The sequence below is a fragment of the Pecten maximus genome, chromosome 10 (assembly GCF_902652985.1).
Source record: "Pecten maximus chromosome 10, xPecMax1.1, whole genome shotgun sequence".
NCBI lineage: Eukaryota > Metazoa > Mollusca > Bivalvia > Pectinida > Pectinidae > Pecten > Pecten maximus.
The window spans coordinates 23,994,678-24,016,091 of NC_047024.1; the positions used below are offsets into that span (position 1 = coordinate 23,994,678).

The following is a 21,414-nucleotide window of genomic DNA, read 5'->3' on the forward strand; positions in this document are numbered from 1 at the left end:
CACTTACTGTGATATGTCTGTACAGTAGACACTTACTGTGATATGTCTGTACAGTAGACACTTACTGTGATATGTCTGTACAGTAGACACTGTGATATGTCTGTACAGTAGACACTTACTGTGATATGTCTGTACAGTAGACACTTACTGTGATATGTCTGTACAGTAGACACATACTGTGATGTGTCTGTACAGTAGACACTGTGATGTGTCTGTACAGTAGACACTGTGATGTGTCTGTACAGTAGACACTTACTGTGATATGTCCGTACAGTAGACACTGTGATATGTCTGTACAGTAGACACTGTGATATGTCTGTACAGTAGACACTGTGATGTGTCTGTACAGTAGACACTTACTGTGATATGTCTGTACAGTAGACACTGTGATATGTCTGTACAGTAGACACTTACTGTGATATGTCTGTACAGTAGACACTGTGATATGTCTGTACAGTAGACACTTACTGTGATATGTCTGTACAGTAGACACTGTGATATGTCTGTACAGTAGACACTTACTGTGATATGTCCGTACAGTAGACACTGTGATATGTCTGTACAGTAGACACTGTGATGTGTCTGTACAGTAGACACTTACTGTGATATGTCCGTACAGTAGACACTGTGATATGTCTGTACAGTAGACACTTACTGTGATATGTCTGTACAGTAGACACTGTGATATGTCTGTACAGTAGACACTTACTGTGATATGTCTGTATAGTAGACACTTACTGTGATATGTCTGTACAGTAGACACTTACTGTGATGTGTCTGTACAGTAGACACATACTGTGATATGTCTGTACAGTAGACACTGTGATGTGTCTGTACAGTAGACACTTACTGTGATATGTTTGTACAGTAGACACTTACTGTGATATGTCTGTACAGTAGACACTTACTGTGATATGTCTGTACAGTAGACACTGTGATATGTCTGTACAGTAGACACTGTGATATGTCTGTACAGTAGACACTTACTGTGATATGTCTGTACAGTAGACACTTACTGTGATATGTCTGTACAGTAGACACTGTGATATGTCTGTACAGTAGACACTGTGATATGTCTGTACAGTAGACACTTACTGTGATATGTCTGTACAGTATGACACTATACCATACAAGTTGTCCAGACCTGTCTGCTCCGTGAAAACCATGGTACTTTGTCTGAAGACATCTTGGAATCTGAAGAAGATGATGCAGTGAGCAACTTTATCATCACGTCCTGCTCGTCCGCTCTCCTGGTACAAGTTTTCCATGGATTTACTTAGAGAGTGGTGGATTACAAACCGTACGTCCGGTTTATCTATTCCCATACCAAATGCCACAGTGGCCACCACTACCTAAAACAAAGGAGCTGGTAGATATATCATTGTTGTTAAATATACAGGCTTTCTGATTGTGTTAGCTTTGGTTGTTCACTTGGTGCAGAGGTAACACAGTTGTCTTTCACCTAGGTGGAGGGGGTTCAATTTGTACTGTAATATGTTCAGTAGCAGTTTGTATAATTATACATAGAACCTGTAAATCATCATATCTACATGTACACATGTTAGCTAATTTGCCAGTAATTAGATAGACCTCGGTTCTCTAAACAACTTGGATGTTATCTAAACCATGTTCATGTAATACTGGTTGTATTCAATTATCTTTGTGTAGTTCTAATTAATGTGGTATTTACATGTAGAATTCAGGTCACGAACCCCATAACCATATTAAGTCGGGGGGGAAATCTATCTGTCCGGCCGATACACATTATGATTATTATAAAAGAGTAGCCTTTCGTTCGTACTAATGTCTCTCCTACCCATCTTTGAACGGATACCACATCTACCTACATCATTAAACAAGAGGAACCAACTATGTACTTCATTATTCTACAACTACAAAATACACCAAGGATTATTATACTTTAAATTCCCTGATCTCACATGAAAAGGTATGGGGTCACCTGCCAAACCACGTGGGCTTTATCTGGATACTCCGGTGTCCTCCCACAGTAAACCTACAGGAGTGATTAACGTACTCCGGTGTCCTCCCACAGTAAACCCACAGGAGTGATTAACGTACTCCGGTGTCCTCCCACAGTAAACCCACAGGAGTGATTAACGTACTCCGGTGTCCTCCCACAGTAAACCAACAGGAGTGATTAACGTACTCCGGTGTCCTCCCACAGTAAACCTACAGGAGTGATTAACGTACTCCGGTGTCCTCCCACAGTAAACCCACAGGATTGATTAACGTACTCCGGTGTCCTCCCACAGTAAACCCACAGGAGTGATTAACGTACTCCGGTGTCCTCCCACAGTAAACCAACAGGAGTGATTAACGTACTCCGGTGTCCTCCCACAGTAAACCACAGGAGTGATTAACGTACTCCGGTGTCCTCCCACAGTAACCCACAGGAGTGATTAACGTACTCCGGTGTCCTCCCACAGTAAACCAACAGGAGTGATTAACGTACTCCGGTGTCCTCCCACAGTAACCCACAGGAGTGATTAACGTACTCCGGTGTCCTCCCACAGTAAACCTACAGGAGTGATTAACGTACTCCGGTGTCCTCCCACAGTAAACCAACAGGAGTGATTAACGTACTCCGGTGTCCTCCCACAGTAAACCAACAGGAGTGATTAACGTACTCCGGTGTCCTCCCACAGTAAACCTACAGGAGTGATTAACGTACTCCGGTGTCCTCCCACAGTAAACCTACAGGAGTGATTAACGTACTCCGGTGTCCTCCCACAGTAAACCTACAGGAGTGATTAACGTACTCCGGTGTCCTCCCACAGTAAACCCACAGGAGTGATTAACGTACTCCGGTGTCCTCCCACAGTAAACCCACAGGAGTGATTAACGTACTCCGGTGTCCTCCCACAGTAAACCCACAGGAGTGATTAACGTACTCCGGTGTCCTCCCACAGTAAACCCACAGGAGTGATTAACGTACTCCGGTGTCCTCCCACAGTAAACCCACAGGAGTGATTAACGTACTCCGGTGTCCTCCCACAGTAAACCCACAGTAGTGACTAACGTACTCCGGTGTCCTCCCACAGTAAACCCACAGGAGTGATTAACGTACTCCGGTGTCCTCCCACAGTAAACCCACAGTAGTGACTAACGTACTCCGGTGTCCTCCCACAGTAAACCCACAGGAGTGATTAACGTACTCCGGTGTCCTCCCACAGTAAACCGACAGGAGTGATTAACGTACTCCGGTGTCCTCCCACAGTAAACCCACAGGAGTGATTAACGTACTCCGGTGTCCTCCCACAGTAAACCAACAGGAGTGATTAACGTACTCCGGTGTCCTCCCACAGTAAACCCACAGGAGTGATTAACGTACTCCGGTGTCCTCCCACAGTAAACCAACAGGAGTGATTAACGTACTCCGGTGTCCTCCCACAGTAAACCAACAGGAGTGATTAATGTAAGTTGATATAACTTGTTGCGGAATTGTTATAAAATAAATAAAGTTTACATACTTTTTATATTGATATTCAAATTAAACAAAAAACAGCCCAAGGTTTATCAATAGCAATGATACTCTTATCATATCCTCTCCGCATGTTTTGTTTATAAATCAGTCAAATACACTTGATGAGGGTTTCCTGTATCAGCTTGAAATCTGTTAGGGTTGATAAGCAGATGACTTTTTTTTAAATATAAAGACTATTTAAGAGGCTGATAATGACTTTAACAGTGCTTCCTTGAAAAAAATTAGAGAAGGTAAAAACAGAATTCAATGGCAACAAAATAAACATTTCCTAATGGAAACCCACCTGTATTTTGTTCGACAGCCACATTTTGTGTACCCTGCTGCGCTGGGTAGCACTCATGTCTGAATGATAGCTTCCCGTCTTTATCCCTCGTTCCTGTAAAGCTCTAGCAACATCTTCCGATTCCTTTCTTGAGAAACAGTAAATTATACCTGTACAACAAAATGTAAGATATCAAAATTCATTCTTAGAGAAAGTATCATATTTCATAAGAAATACGTATACAGAAGATTGGAATTCCAAACAAGTATCAAACCATAAAAGAAAGCTAAAATCCTGAAAATCCTCTTTGTAGAATCGTTAAAATGTATTAACTCAAATAAACTAACAAGAAAGATATTTTTTTGTTTTAAAGTTAAAAGTAACTTGGATTTTATTTGTTGCAAATATTTTCAATATGCAAATGATATCACAACTAATATCCATTCCTCAAATGTTTTAAAAAGTTAAATTTTGCATGCATGGTATATAATATTTCAATTGTCCAAACCAAGCATTATGTCATCATTGATATATTGATGGAAGATTTTTATGAAGAACAGAAATCTCACCTGACATGCCATCAAATTTCTTCTTGATTAATTTCTGGATCTCGTCCATGGCATCTTTACTTGCTGAAGGTTTTGGTCGGATCTGTACAAAACAATTATATTCTCATTTTTTAATATTTGAATTCATCTATTTGATGTAATACCTCTAAAATGTATCTTTCAGAAACAAAATCATGTCACATATCATTTCTGTACCATACCTGACATGGAGTTTTGAAGAAGCCCTGTTGGAATCAAATGATCAAATTTACACTTCCAGGTTTCAGACTGTACAATTTACAACACCAACCAATTAATTCTCAAATTCCATGGTGGCTTCCTGTCAGACATTTTGATTTCTAATCAGTCTTGCAAATTTACAGATCACATGAAACTTGGAAAAAAAATCCCTTAAGTACTTTCTGTGAGAACAAACCACAGGCTTAGGGTGATTTGTTTGTTTGTTTGCTGGGTTTATCGATTCCTTTAGTATTTTTGTGAGAACAGACCACAGGCTAGGGGGTGATTTGTTTGTAGTAGTTGGTGACTACCTCACTGAACAACAAACCGGAGGTCTGTCACATGCCATCCAGAGCAATTAGGGTAAAATGACTTGCCTAAACACAACAGCACAGGGCAAGGAGTATTAAGCTATGCACCTCGGATTTTCACCTGAGGTCACTTAGGCCAACACTTGCCGCCCTTCATGATGATTTGTACAGCCCATCATCGATTGTTGGTTGGCTAAGATTATAATATGTGTTTATGTTTATAACTGAATCCTAATAAAAAGCTAACTAATCTCCTGTTTGTACCTCGTAGTACAGGTTGGGCCTATTGAAGGAGGCTTTGAACACAAGGCAGTGGGGAATGCTGAGAATTTTCTTGACATCCTCCAGCACATTGGTGGTTGCAGTGGCTGTGAGACCAAGTATAGGAACCTCTGGAAACTGTCTTTTCATGATCCCCAGGAACTTATAATCTGGTGTAAAAAAAAAAGTCAGCATAGATTTATTGTCATCATCAAGATCACATAATGCTATCAGGACGTTTTTATATTGTAACAATAAATTTTCTATTCCTATTTTTAAAGACACTCAAAAGATTAAAACAAGAGATCCCGAAGACATTTTGGCCACCCTACTGTATGAGTTTCAATGAATGATTCTTTAATAGTAACTTTGAACTTTTCTCTTCTTTTCATTACTAAACTCTTCATGTTGATTATGCATTTGTAGAGACAATAATTTCTCTTACCCTGGACAGGCATATCCACAATTTTACCGGTGTGAGATTTTCTTATCTCACCCTTGGGTTGAGACAAGCTACACGTGCTCATTGCAGGATCTCAACAATTGTATGACGTCAGGGAAACAATACAATGACATCACGTTGACAATTCAATGACAGTCGTGTGTTACATCACAAGTTACAACTGTGCATAGGTGGCTTCATTTGATGTGGGCAGTTAATTTTGTGATTACAACTAGGATACATCACTTCAAGAACAAATACTGGTCATATCCGTCAAGATTTACTCAAATGCCTTTCTTAATCGTAGCTGTTGGTACTAGCATTTGTACTGTTTTGGGTCAGAAAAAAAACTTGTAAGAAGTTTGTTTTATGTCACAACAAAACTAGAAGTTATACAATCATAATTAATTAACTATTGTATAATTATAATTTAATAAAGAAAGGGAGATCATTTGATAAATACATTTAGAAATATTTCAGAGCAAAATATAACAAAAATAAGCAGTTAAGTACATATGTACTTACTTTTGTATACTGGTTGCAGATTTCAAGTGACTATAACATTAATAACTCACTAAATACAGCTCAATAAAATTCCTTTAAACATTTTAAAAAGATTTTTCTTTAATTATTATTATTATTCTTTAAAATTAACCAATGTTGTCAAATTTAATATCAAAATATTAATAACCCAAGCTCACATTGAACATTCCCTAAATCCAACAAAAATATCTGATTTTTGTTTTTCATGCACTTTCCCCCTAATTTGGGATGTGGAATGAGGGAGATCTCCCTCATATGAGGTTTCAGAGGTTGACATGTATGTCAATCATTTCAAGTCAACATTTCCTTGCATTGATGTAACAGCAATATTAGATACATACTAGGGTAAGCAGGGTAAGAGAAAAATAATCATTCACCCCCTTGGGAATGAGACAGGGAGATCTCAAACCTCAGGTAAGATTCTTAAGCTGCCAAACACTCTGCAAGCCTCGTGTTTGGCAATTGAAGAATCTTCTCCCTCAGGTTGATATTCCCCTGTCTCACTCACAAGAGGGTGAAAGATTCCATTATCAAAGTCCATAGTATATGAGTCACATGTTAAATGCTTATTATGCTGGGTTTTAAATTGTCATTTCATAGACAAGTTTTCTTTCAAACTATCATATTAAATAAAACTCTACTAGATGAACCATATGGACAAAAAGACAATTGAAATGTATTTGTATAGTTGTCTATCATCATATGGACAAAAGACAATTGTAATGTATTTCAACAGTTGTCTACCATCTTCAAGACAGTAGCCTAAAATTTCAAAGAGTAGAAAACTATAAATATATCTGTATACAATAAGAGGTTAATCTAGGTTTTGGGGAATACAACCTTTTATGAAATTTAGGGGAATTGAAGGGCCGCAGTGTCTTGAATTATTCTTTAAACATTAACATGCTACAGCTATTTTTTGCTAAAATTCTTACATATTTCATCAAAATTTGGGTGATTTTCCCCTGTTTTGGAGAATTTTCCCGTTTTATGGGATTTTTTCTTGATGGGGAATTTGTTTTTGTTCAAAGGGGAAAACACCATCTGTGGGGAATTCTACCTAATTTTGGTACTAAAATCGGTCTAGATTAACCTCTGAAAGTACATATATATAAATAAACTTTACAGAGAAACAGTTGATTTAATGTTTTAAATTTTATAATTCAATTGATTAGTGGTTTTTTTAATGGAGAGAAGCAACTTACCTGGTCGAAAATCATGTCCCCATTGCGAACAACAATGAACCTCATCTATGACAAGTCGTGAAAATCGACCCATCTGGTACATTTTTTCAAGTTTATTCATGAAGCGTTTACTTTTTGCAAGTTTTTCTGGAGTCACATACAGCAGCTTGAGAGAGGAAGTTTTATCCACCATTGAATTCTGTATTGACGTTACTTTGGTTTTGTCAACTGAGGCATTCAACATGGTGGCATCCACCTCTAATGATTCTAACGCCATCACTTGATCCTCCATCAGTGATACCAAAGGGGAGACAACTAGTGTCACACCTAGAGAAAAAATGTGTATGTATAGGTAGATGAAATTAATCTACAGTAAGCCTACTTTTCAAAATGAGAAACAGAATTGTTTGTTCCCAAAGTAGAAACAAATCTTTAATTGTTTCTCATAAGCTTTGACAAAAGTTTTTAATTAAATGCATATTATGTGTAGATGTAGTTTGATAAGGTTCAACACTACAGGCTGACACCCTACTTAAGACTCAAAAAATAAATGTTTTGAAATAGATGAAAAGCTTGGTCATCAGGTTTTGGGGGAGAGGGGTGGGGGGGCAAAATGTTTTTAGAACAGAAGAGTAAAATAGGAACAATTTCATAGCATCACAAAACTTGCGACATCCATTTCTGTAAAATATCTACATGTATAGCCATATATTATTACATCCTTGATAATCTTAAAAGAAATGTACCAGCTTAGCAATTGGTCAGGTACTTTTTTCTGTTACCAATCAAATAGCTAGTTGTGTGCCTTCAATTTTGCATTGACAAATTCCAAGGGTGCAGAGGGCAAAATCATCCCTTGGCATATCAAAGATGCCATTCATGGCAATGTTGTCCCTGATATCCTCGCTATCTTAGCAGAGGATCAAATACATGAATTCTTTCTCATTCTGATACTGACCTTTTGATAAGAGGGCAGGTAACTGAAAACATAGACTCTTGCCACCCCCAGTCGGCATTATAAGCATTGCGTCCTTTCCCGACATAGTCACATTCATCGTCTGTAGCTGCATTGGCCGCAAGCTTTTGATGTGGAAGATATTTTTCATCTTTTCCTGCAGTTCTTTGCTCCATTGAAAGTCTGAAAAGCATACAATTATTCATTAAAATATTAATATTCTCTATTTCTAGTTTATTGAAATTTCAAAAACCTAGATATTCTCCTATGTTTACTGGAGATGAAATAAAGCCCTATTGTCTTGTACCTGCACGAGAGTATGTATTCGGTTGTTTATCTATAAAATTACAATCAAATCTATACAATGCACAGTACTACCGTGTAAATTTCCTCTAACAATTTGCCACTAAATTTCAAATCAAAATTGAATTTCAACTTTAATATAATGATATTTAGTTAGGCTACGTCATAAATGACCTGTTTGCTTTGGGGTTTCTTTCATGGTCCAAATTTTAAGTTTTACCAAAGGTTTAATAAAAAAAATTGTTCTTCATGCTATTCCATAATGTTCACAGTTTAACTACTGCAGCTTTTTGACAGCTTTATTATCTTTAGGCATCTTAAGTTTCTAAACATGAAGCTCGATACACGATACATGACAATGTATTTACTATTACCTGTGGAATCCCATTTTTTGTCAGTCTGTTGGGTATGAGTGCTCTGTTTCAGTACAGATTCAATCTGATCTTTTCTCTCAAGAAGTGACGACTGTCGGTTGAGTAGGTCCTGAATCTCATCCTCAATCTGAGCTAATTCTCTGGTCACATCTCTTAGCTCTTGTTTGTATGCTACAATAAAGATAAGGAATAAAAAGAAAATGATAGAAATAAAATAATTGACAATGTTAGCATTATTTACATTTCTACATAGTATTGCAACAAGTGTTTAAAATTAAAAAAGACAATTCAGCCATTTTTTTACATGGTTTGTAATCTTAGAATTTTAAAGAACTTGGTTGTAATAACTTTTCACCATTTACAATGACACTTTTTAGAATATTTTTTATTTAGAATAAGGGGGATATAGTACTACTGTAAACCACTGGCTATATTACTGTCCCAATATCATGACAATTGAGAAGTTATTTCGGAATTTTAACACATTGGATCCCTGTGACCTTGAAAGTAGGTCAAGGTCATCCATAATAAAGTGTGATACCAGACCACCATGTCATGTGCTAGACCGAATTTCCTCTCGCCCTGACACCATGCATATCCAGAGCGCACTACTACGGTATAGCGGGAAATTTTAGCGGTCATAAAATTTGGCAATTTCGTCATGAAAACTGACAGTTAAATTTTGGCAGGTTAAAATGTAGCGATTGCCTCAAATCTAGGGTTTTAATTTGGCGTTGAGCATATATATTTCCTACCGGTATATATAGATATTTATGTTATATGTCAATACATCCATTCCATGTTGAGTAAGTGTGTTGTGTATTATAGATCCTCTGTCTCGAAACCGGAAACTATTACCAAAAAATTTCAGACAAACACATACATGTAGATTTGTCAAATTAGTGTTTACAAGAGTATGTGTACAAGCAACAAAGAGAATTTAATCAACTGTAAGATATCGCCATGGTCATCTATTATATGATGTGTATACCTACAGGTATGAGGTAAGTTAAACAACGAGTCTACAGGTAGTGTTAACATCAGTTCATTGAATAGTATGGGTTACAGGGTAGATGGCTTTGTTTTCACAAAAAATAATTATGGTGCGATATATGTCATACTTGTATTGCTATACATGTATCGTGAGTAGTTGTTCACTAGTTATTCGTATTACATGTACCTATCAGCATTTTAGCCGACAGGTGCCAGCCAACAACCAACGTTACGCACAAGTCGTTATTCTCTTCAGTTATCAAAGGTAAATGGCGGTCGGAATGGAAACTATTGGTGAAATTGAAATTTTCACATCTTTTTTTTTGGCGGCGTTAAAATTTGACGGGTTAAATTTTGGCGATCTTTATATGGACCCGCCAAATTGCCAAATTAAAGCCCCTCTAAAATTTCCCGCTATACAGTATATGAAAACGTGGAATTAACCGACATTGTTGGTGTCGCTAAGATTTTGGTGCAAACAGGATAAAGTCGGGAAAGACATAACACATACCTTAACGTTATATATATGTAACAGGAGAGGTGAAAATGTAACGGCTAGACCGGGGTTTGAACCGGGACCTCCAAACACTAGCCGGATGCTCTACCAATTGAGCTAACTGGTCACCAATGATCAACCCAGTCCAGTCCCGCTACACACCTCCCTCCTTTTTTCCCAAGTCTTCGCCCTCGAAGACACACGAGACCTAGGCCTTATACCACCACCGTGGGTATTTTAGTTGGGCGCCAATTTTGTAACAGGAGAGGAGAAAATGAAGCGGCCAGACCGGGGTTCGAACCCAGGACCTCCGATCACTAGCCGGATGCTCTACCGATTGAGCTACCTGGTCGCCGATGATCGACCCGGTCAAGTTCCACTACACTCTTCCCTCCCTTTTTTAAGTCTTCGACCCTGAAGACTTCACAACTCACAACCCAGGTTCGGGTATCCCCTTGTCAAGTATTCACCTCACTTGAAACAAGGTTTGGTCACAGTCACCAAATGTTAGAGGAGTGGGAAAATGTACAGCCAGACCGGGGTTCGAAGCCGGGACCTCCGAACACTAGCCGGTCCAGTCCCGCTACATATATATGGATAAATGAGATATTCATTAACCCCAAAACACCCATTTCGTCCCAAATTGATGTTTTATTCTGAGACTGGCCACTTACCTTCCATTCTAACGACAAACGCGAACGCGAACGCAGGCCATTTAAGAATCCTCAATGTTGTTTGCACACTTTATGCTAGTTGCTTCCAATCTAAACGTTCCAAAGACTTTGCTTTTACGCATGTCTAAATTTAAGGTAAGAATTATACCCGTCATTACTTTCCGGATGGCCTTGTATTTGACTATTATTTGCATTTAGTTATCATTAAAAGTATTACAAAGTATCTCGTACTTTCATCAGACATTCATTTCTGGGTTACATTGAATTTACAATATTTAATTTAACAACATTTGCTGACTGTCTACAACCGAAGTTTTTTGTCAGATCGGGTTAACCCCCTTAGCCCAGTGTTTTTCATCCCACTCAACGAGAAGTTATCTTTTAAATTAGTTTTACATAGAGTTTGTCCATAAACACTAAGTAAATGTGTTTTCTTTCGTTGTCTTGTACAAATGATTAAAAGTAAACAATTCACAAACTCCTTATTTCCAAACTAAATATCCACCTGCCTACATTATTTGATCTCTTCACAAGACCTTAATTTTTCTGTCCATATAGGCACACAGTTTATCTATGTACCATTCATTGAAGTAATTTATATCCAAGTGTAATCGGGGACATGTGAGCAGTTTCTCATCCATTAAAAATGCACTGACCTATGAGATTTAAGGCCACTGTATTATGATTGTTTTATTATTATAAACTTTTAAAATTAAGAATCTGATGTTTTAAAATTGGTCATTCTCTTCTTACTCATCATGTTTAATGAAAAATCATACTCATGTCCACAAGTACATGTGATTCACAGGTGCTCAAATTGGGGTGAGAAGTTATGCGTGTGTGAATTATATGAGCAGCATACTAGTTTTTCATTCGTTGTCGAACGACATGTTGCCGTGTGTCGGACACATAATGCTGACGGAACTTCTTCTGAACATTTCCACGAGTAAGTTTGAATTGAAACTTGTCAAGAATGACCCTGAGATGGTTATAAAACCTCTAGTTCCCTTGGTTAAACCTTGTTACCGGTTCGGATAAAAAGTTAAAAACAAAAACAAACGAAAAACGAAAAAAAATAAATAAATAAACAAGTTTCCTTCATTCAAATAATCCTTTGTTGAGTATCGTCTCTGCCTATGGGAAGGGGGTTCCTGTAAGTCATCCTTGCCCAAGTCTGTCTAGAAAAAAAATGTTCAAAATTCATTTATACATACTAAAGAAGTAGGCTTGATTAAACTAGCCAGTGTGTCTGGCGTTGTAAAGAAAAAACAGAGCTAGAGTACCGAAATAAGCCAATTAAAGGCCGTTTTCGTTAATAGCGGTCTTAAACGGTTGGACCAGAGTATTTCGTTTATGAAATAAGGACGGACCCGGTGATTATTATCATCTTTATTTCCCCCACAAAGAAGAGCATGATAATACAAATAAAATCAATGTAACGTAGATAGTACGTGACTATTTACATAGTGATATCAAGCAAAAAAGTGCATGCGAGTTCACAATATAATTTTATATACATGTATCATAGATATAAGTTGAGTAGTATATATGTCTAATATTCCATGTACATAAAGGAACATTTTAATTTCCCTTACATCCACTACATCAGCAAGTATCGCACAAGTATGATACTATTGATTATGTGTACCGGTCAAACATTCGTTTTATGGCATATATATGGACTCTAATCTAAATTCTTCATGATCAACTTCATTCACCTGATGGTTCATTGGACCACCTAGTAAAATATGTATTAATGAATAATCAGGTAGTGAATGCAGATATGTACTTAGTTCTATACTTGAAATAGATGCTATAATACACCATAGATTATCACGGATATTATCCGTTACAAAACGCTGCAAAATAACATGAGTTACAAAATCTGTGTAGAAAAGGCCACAGTGGTGACATAAAAGCTGAACATTACTTACCCGAACAGTTACAATCAATTTCATTATGTATCCAATATTATAAAGACAATTTGGATGACGCAAAGCTAATTGCCATAAATAATGAGGTTTAAGACCATCATGCAGCAATAAAAATCGTGTGAAGTCTGCGTCATTAGACATTCTATGCAACCAAGCATTATAGTTTCATAATTTGATACAGATTTATAAACCAATGACTTCCAGTGTATTTTGTTTGGAAAGCTACCATCATCAAGAAAAAGTACAATATATTCATATAAGTTATACTTCTTAAGTATTCTAACGATATCGGGTATAAAACCTTTTTGACTACAGTTGTTCACTATGTACATAAAAAATCTCGAAATGAATACTCTGCAGATTTAGTTATTTCTATTCATTCTGCAGATTCTACCTAAATACAAAATGTTTTTTAATATCAATGTACGCTTCTATAGACAGCCATCCAATCAAGGAAGTACACATATCAGTTCTTGTTCTTTTTCCAAAACCTTGAATTGACTTTACAATAAAGTGTTGAGCTCTTTCTAGCATCAATAATTCAGTATTTGAAAGTACCCACAGTTCACATCCGTAGAGTGCAGATGGGTATACTTTAATTTTTACAATTTTAGCAATAGTTAAATGGTTTAATGCGCATTGATGTGCCCCAGAACGTAAAAGGGCCATAGTGCCACTTTTTAATTTAGTGCATGCTTGTTTTGTTCTAATAAGATGCCTACATGAGTAATCTCCGAAACAACTGGCAATATGTTATCATAAAGGCGTAAAGTACAGTTAATGGTCATGGTTCTTTTATTTGAAAATACAACAACTTTACTTTTTGAAGCTGAATACAAAAATCGCCATTTTCGACTGTATGATTCACAAATAGTTAACATTTTATTTAAACTTGTAATATTTGTGCTTACTAAACATATATCGTCTGCTTGAGTTGGAATATTTACAGTTTTATCAATAATCATAGCGCCCCTACCACATCTTTCTACTTCGTCCAATAGGTCATTAATGAGCAAGCCTCAAATTGTAATGTAATACGGGTCCTTGCCATTTGAGTATCTCTGCTAAGCATTGGACACATAGTCACCGGCTTACTAGACTAACGCTCTAACCAAGTCGGTAGGAAGCAGTTGGAATTTACCACTAACGAGGGATAGATACGACAAACTATTGATTGATATGGATCAAGAGCATTGCAAGCATATTAGTTAGGGAAATAAGAACACAGATCCCACGGGGGTGAGCGTCTTAACTCCTTCTTCGACAACACTCATCCATTCTCGTTATATAGCTCTTGTTTCCTTCATTTCTTGTTATTTGAATCATTTGTCTCCGTGTACTTTTCTCTTCTTTTCTCATGTTTTAGAGAATTAAAGCCAAATCACCAGGAGACACCAGGAGAAATGGGGTCATACGGTGAAACATTTTATAGAAATGAATCAATTGACTGGAAATTGAAAGAAGAATGCCGATAGCGAAATGGGGAAACAAGGAGAGAAGAAAAAAAGAAACAAATGAAGGGACAAGCAGAGAAACGAAGTTAGATGATGAGACATGGAGAGAGATGAAACCAAATAAGACAAAAATAGAATTTCAGTATACAGGTGACGATTTCAGTTTTATTTCCCGTTAAGTGATGATATTCACAAGTTACACTGACAAGGATGCTTGTTTAATCCCACGTAGTCCTTTTATAAATGTTTCCTAAACGCATGACGTCACTCCCACCCACAGGGTTCCCAGGACCTTTTACAGTTACATCCGGGTTTTATATACTTAAACATTGTCACAACAAATATCCTGGCTTGTTACATTGAAAAGTTTCCGCACTGTAAGTGTTTCAATGACGAAGTCCGGAAGAGACAATTTTAAAAATATATGATTCGCCTGGTAACGTGAGATAAATATATCTTAAACACTTCCATATAGTCACAAATAAGACGTAGGAGGTTTGGGGATAGTCGCTTGATTGTTTCTAGAAAGAAATAATTAACTCGATAGGATCGTCATATTGTAGAAATAAATAAATATCCACTCCATAGGATCGTCCTATTGGTGAAAGAAATAATAACCCACTCCCTAGGATTGTCCTTTTCTAGAAAGAAATAATTAAACACTCGCTAGGATCGTCCTTTTCTTGAGAGAAATAATTAACCATTCCCTAGGATCGTCCTTTTCTTGAGAGAAATAATTAACTTCCTAGGATCGTCCTTTTCTTGAGAGAAATAATTAACCACTCGCTAGGATCGTCCTCTTCTATAAAGAAATAATTAGCCACTCGCTATGATCGTCCTTTTCTTGAGAGAAATAATTAACCACTCACTAGAATCGTCATTTTCTTGAGAGAAATAATTAACCACTCCCTAGGATCGTCCTTTTCTTGAGAGAAATAATCAACTACTCCCTAGGGCCGTCCTTTTCTTTAAAGAAATAATTAACTCCCAAGGATCGTCCTTTTCTAGAAAAAGATAATCAACCGCTCCCAAGGATCGTCCTTTTCTTGAGAGAAATAATTAACCACTCCCTAGGGTCGTCCTTTTCTTGAGAGAAATAATTAACCACTCCCTAGGATCGTCCTTTTCTTGAGAGAAATAATTAACTACTCCCTAGGGTCGTCCTTTTCTATAAAGAAATAATTAACCACTCGCTAGGATCGTCCTTTTCTCGAGAGAAACAATTAACCACTCCCTAGGATCGTCATTTTCTTGAGAGAAATAATAAACCACTCCCTAGGGCCGTCCTTTTCTTTAAAGAAATAATAAACTCCCAAGGAGCGTCTTTTTCTAGAAAAAGATAATTAACCGCTCCCAAGGATCGTCCTTTTCTTGAGAGAAATAATTAACCACTCCCTAGGGTCGTCCTTTTCTTGAGAGAAATAATCAACTACTCCCTAGGATCGTCCTTTTCTTGAGAGAGATTATTAACCACTCCATAGGATCGTACTTTTCTTGAGAGAAATAATTAACCACTCCCTAGGATCGTCCTTTTCTTGAGAGAAACAATTAACCACTCCCTAGGGTCGTCCTTTTCTTGAGAGAGATAATTAACCACTCCCTAGGATTGTCATTTTCTTGAGAGAAATAATAAACCCCTCCCTAGGATCGTCCTTTTCTAGAAAGAGATAATTGACCACTCCCTAGGATCGTCCTTTTCTAGAAAGAGATAATTGACCACTCCCTAGGATCGTCATTTTCTTGAGAGAAATAATTAACCACTCCCTAGAGTCATCTTTTAAGATAATTAACCAATCGCTAAAGGGATCATTTGAAATGATAAACCAATCAAACCGCGTATATATGACAACTCTTTTACATAATTAGCCAATTGCTAGGTAGGTCTTTGAAGTAATTAACCAATCGCAAGTGTGATCCTTTAAAATAATGAGCCAATTGCTATATGTTGGTTCTTTGAAATAATTTACCAATCGCTAGGGTGATCATGTGAGATAAAAAATACACCTACATAAAGTTCACCTTGCTACTGTCTCATTAATCCTTTTACATGCATGATTCTTCCTTACAATGTCATCTGCAAGGTGGCGCGCATAGTACCTTCAAGTTTTTGACTTACTACATGGCTGCTCTGCAGGTGGAGCGTAAGAATAGTACCTGCTACCCACATTGCATGATTTTTCCAAAGTTCACCTTTGGCAGATATTCTTAACAAATCTTTATCAGAAGGAAAACTACCCCAAGCTTGGAAAGAGGCAAACATAACCGCAATCTACAAAAAAAGGATCCAAATCTGACCCGGGTAACTACAGACCTGTAGGCCTGACAAGCGTAATAGTTAAGACACTCGAAAAATTAGTTTGAGATAGCATTGTTGAACATATGGATAAAAATAACTTTCTAAGCCCCAAACAATTTGGTTTTATATCTGGAAGGTCAACTCAACTACAATTGCTAACAGTACTGGGAAATTGGACAGAGATAATAGACAAGGGCGGGGAGCTAGATGTTATATACATGGATTTCATGAAGGCATTTGATAAATTGCCACACCAACGTTTATTGAGGAAATTTTCAGGATAAGGTGTTAGCCTTCAGGTTGTTAATTGGATAAAAGACTTCTTAAGAAATAGATGCCAGCGAGTAATAGTCAACGGAGAATCCTCTAAATCGTACCCAGTAATGAGTGGTATCCCCCAGGGAAGTGTATTGGGCCCAATATTATTTGTTGTATATATCAACGATCTACCAGAAATACCAGTGTCCCAATCGCCGCTCTTTGCTGATGATACCAAATTATACAGACAAATAAGTAATAGCGAGGATGTTAAAATACTCCAGAACGATTTGGATAATCTTCAAAATTGGTCCGACGAATGGCTACTGAAATTCCACCCTAATAAATGTAAAGTTCTTTCGCTTAAAGCAACTCAAAAACGAAAATACTATATGGAAGGATCGGGAGGAGAAAGAATCCAACTGGAACATGTCAAGAACGAAAAGAACATTGGTGTCACCATAGATGAGGATTTAAACTTCAAAACGCACATACAGTTAATTGTCAATAAAGCTAACAGTATAGTTGGACTGATAAGAAGATCTTTCGTGTATCTGGACGAACTCATGTTCAAAATGCTATTTAAAGCTCTAGTTAGACCCCACCTTGAGTATGCTGCAAGTGTTTGGAACACATCAAAAGTAAAAGATATAGAACTCATTGAAAATGTGCAGAGAAGGGCAACAAAACTGATCCCTGGATTTAAAAAAACCCGGAACGGCTACAACGGTTAAATCTCCCAACGCTACAGCACCGTAGGACCAGAGGAGATATGATTAACGTTTTTAGGATAGTAAATAACATATACGATAGTAGAATAACAAAAAACTTTTTCCAAATGGACAAGATGAGTAGAACCAGAGGTCACGATAAGAAAATATTCAAAAAGCGATGTCGTCTTGATGGAAGGAAACATTTTTTCAGTTACCGAGTTATTGATTTATGGAATAGCTTGCCACAAATTGTTGTCAATGCTGATTCTGTAATAAAATTTGAAATAATGTTAGATGATCATTGGAAAAATAACCGTTTTTGTTCATGAATGTACAGGAACTAATATAAAGCCATTAATTACATAGGAAATATTTATATTATACTATGTATTGATATTGATATGGATATAGAGGCTACAAGCCTGCGTCCATTATTTATGCTAATAAATGATCATAAGATGCAACTTAATTCGGGATCTTATCTTTTTTCTACTTTCTAGCAACTGTATTCTTTTGACACTGTCTCACTTTTGGCCTTTAAAATGAGCAGAGCTGTTAATAAAAAGATCATCAATACCAAACAAAAGCAAAGTAAACCAAGGTTGACAGAATAAAGGTAAATCGGGAGCAGAACCCTTGTATTTCGAAGGTATAGAACTTCATGTTGCCTAAATAATAAGTGCAGCTACTTGCATGCTGATACTCTTAAAAATGGACGTAACTTATTTTAACGGACATTATCAATGTATGATACTATATAACAAGGCAACAAGGATTTGGATCAGGCCATCCGCGCGTATGATTCGTGGGTATGATAACAAAGTGAAGTCAATCATTATACATTATCTGAAAAGCATATCTCATATAAGATAATGTGGGAGAGGGGTTGGGGTGGTAGGGGGTTAGTCAAGATCGACTACTTAACCCACTTCGAGAAAAAAAATATCGCGTTTTGATTTTTTACCTGTATGCTAATACTTCCGTCTGGTCTGGCCATATCACGGGCCCTCGCGTGCTTCAGTAGTCAGGCTCTCTTAGATAACTTCCCCTGTAATTCAGATTAAGGTTTGAGTCTAAAATAGATGTTTCTAATTGACAACAAAGAACTTATCTGACTACCGACTCAATACACAGGGACTTGGCAAGTTTTGCCAACCCCAATGGATGTTTGTATTCGTGTGTTTGATAAGTATAATACGCACCGTAAATTTGTGCCAAGTTCCTGTGACTCATGATATCAAAATATTTCGCATTCTTTGGGGGGGAATTGAGATTTTGTAAGTATAACATGTGACTTGAAGGAATTTCATTTAAATGAATACGCTGTATAAACCAATTTAATATAAAGAACAGCATCATGAGTCGCTCGTACCAGAAAGGGTACATGTTTTTTTTCTAGCTTGAAGTAAAAGTTTTAATTTTCTTAGAATGTTTGATGAAGTATGTCAAAAGCTGTGTTTAAATATATATGTTTTTTGTTATTTTTTATACATCTCTATATATACAAGTATATACAGATTTCTATACAATATCTCGTCTCCTCGAGTTTCGAGTAGATCGTGGTGATGAAAATACCACTACCCCGACTCCTATTTAGAGAACGTCGTATTAATGCAATTACAACTAGGTATTTAGACCCTTTTTCGAGTAGGTCACGGTGCTGTGATTACCACTAGGTACTCCGACCCTCATTTTCAAGTACGTCGTGGTGATGTGGTTATCACTAGGTACTCCGACACTTATTTCGAGTAGGTCCCCGACACCTATTTCTTCAGGTACGATGTGATCATGTAATGGCCACTACCCCGACTCCTATTTCGGGTACGTCGTGGTGTTGTAGATACCACTACCCGACACCTATTTCAGGTACGTCGTGGTGTTGTAATTACCACTACCCCTACTCCTATTTCAGGTACGTCGTGGTGTTGTAATTACCACTACCCGACACCTATTTCAGGTACGTCGTTGTGTTGTAATTACCACTACCCCGACACCTATTTCAGGTACGTCGTGGTGTTGTAATTACCACTACCCCGACACCTATTTCAGGTACGTCGTGGTCATGTAATTACCACTACCCCGACACCTATTTCAGGTACGTCGTGGTGTTGTTATTACCACTACCCCGACACCTATTTCAGGTACGTCGTGGTCATGTAATTACCACTACCCCGACACCTATTTCAGGTACGTCGTGGTGTTGTTATTACCACTACCCCGACACCTATTTCAGGTACGTCGTGGTGTTGTAATTACCACTACCCCGACACCTATTTCAGGTACGTCGTGGTGTTGTTATTACCACTACCCCGACACCTATTTCAGGTACGTCGTGGTGTTGTTATTACCACTACCCCGACACCTATTTCAGGTACGTCGTGGTGTTGTAATTACCACTTCCCCGACTCATATTTCAGGTACGTCGTGGTGTTGTTATTACCACTACCCCGACACCTATTTCAGGTACGTCGTGGTGTTGTTATTACCACTAACCCGACTCCTATTTCAGGTACGTCGTGGTGTTGTTATTACCACTACCCCGACTCCTATTTCAGGTACGTCGTGGTGTTGTAATTACCACTACCCCGACACCTATTTCAGGTACGTCGTGGTGTTGTTATTACCACTACCCCGACACCTATTTCAGGTACGTCGTGGTGTTGTAATTACCACTACCCCGACACCTATTTCAGGTACGTCGTGGTGTTGTTATTACCACTAACCCGACTCCTATTTCAGGTACGTCGTGGTGTTGTAATGACCACTACCCCGACTCTTCTTTTGATGACGTTATATTATTTGCTTTTACTTTACTTTTATATGGCGATTACAGATAAATGGACGAGTAAATTGAGAAACGGACACTTGCATATTGGTCTTGTTGTAGTTTTCTTTAGTATTCTCATTATATCATATGTTTTGTCTGATTTTGTCATTTTCATGACGGTATTATCTTAAAATGTCAATTCTAATGAACTACTGAGTTTTGTCTCGATCAGGCGAAAAGCGATTGTAGTGTTGTGACCGAACTTTTTGTATATTAGACTGAAATATAGCTATCTGTCCACATAACCGCCTCATATCTTAGATAGTGATAATCATTCGGAGGAAGGGAGAGAGAACGGAAATATAAAACGTGTGCAGCGTCTACGAATACAGCTAGGTAATTTCCCTTTGGTCGCTTCCGTGTACCCCAGTGGACGGCACGTGAACACGTGAATCGTGAAAGTAGTCGCCCGTCCTGAAATATTACTAACTCTACATATGCAAAGTTAGTTTAGGGAAGAAATGAAACATGTATACATCATATATTGTTTTATGAATGTTCAAGGATAACTTCAAAAATAGTCGGAGAAATGGCTTCTTCATATTCTTGAAGAAAAAAAAAACATGTTCCATTCCAGAATCGATACCGCTAGGACTTCATGGTCACTATAATGTATGGCGGTTAATATGATGTCTTTGCTGTCTAAGCAATATTCAGGCCACTGCAGAATTAAAAAAAAATCACGTGTGTTTTGAAGTATCCAAAATCGCATATATATATATATATATATATATATATATATCAGTACTATGGGGTTGACAAGTTTATGTATAAATCAAGCTCATGATTATTAGCTTTTTGATTCCGTGATGTTTTAGAGGGAAAGATTAAATCAAAGGCA

General features: G+C 37.5%; 1 protein-coding gene across 1 annotated transcript in view; it reads right to left on the reverse strand.

Annotated features, from left to right (window-relative positions):
• Positions 1-11,187, reverse strand: part of LOC117335752 (ATP-dependent DNA helicase Q1-like) — a 32,667-nt gene extending 21,480 nt beyond the window's left edge. Inside the window, exons 1-8 of the mRNA XM_033895933.1 lie at positions 11,092-11,187; positions 8,929-9,099; positions 8,255-8,434; positions 7,318-7,623; positions 5,131-5,297; positions 4,337-4,418; positions 3,789-3,937; positions 1,096-1,352 (exon numbers count right to left, since the gene is read on the reverse strand). Coding sequence (XP_033751824.1) covers positions 1,096-1,352; positions 3,789-3,937; positions 4,337-4,418; positions 5,131-5,297; positions 7,318-7,623; positions 8,255-8,434; positions 8,929-9,099; positions 11,092-11,098 — 1,319 coding nt within the window. The 5' untranslated portion in view covers positions 11,099-11,187. The remainder of the gene's footprint in view (positions 1-1,095; positions 1,353-3,788; positions 3,938-4,336; positions 4,419-5,130; positions 5,298-7,317; positions 7,624-8,254; positions 8,435-8,928; positions 9,100-11,091) is intronic.
• Between the last annotated feature and the right edge of the window lie 10,227 nt (positions 11,188-21,414).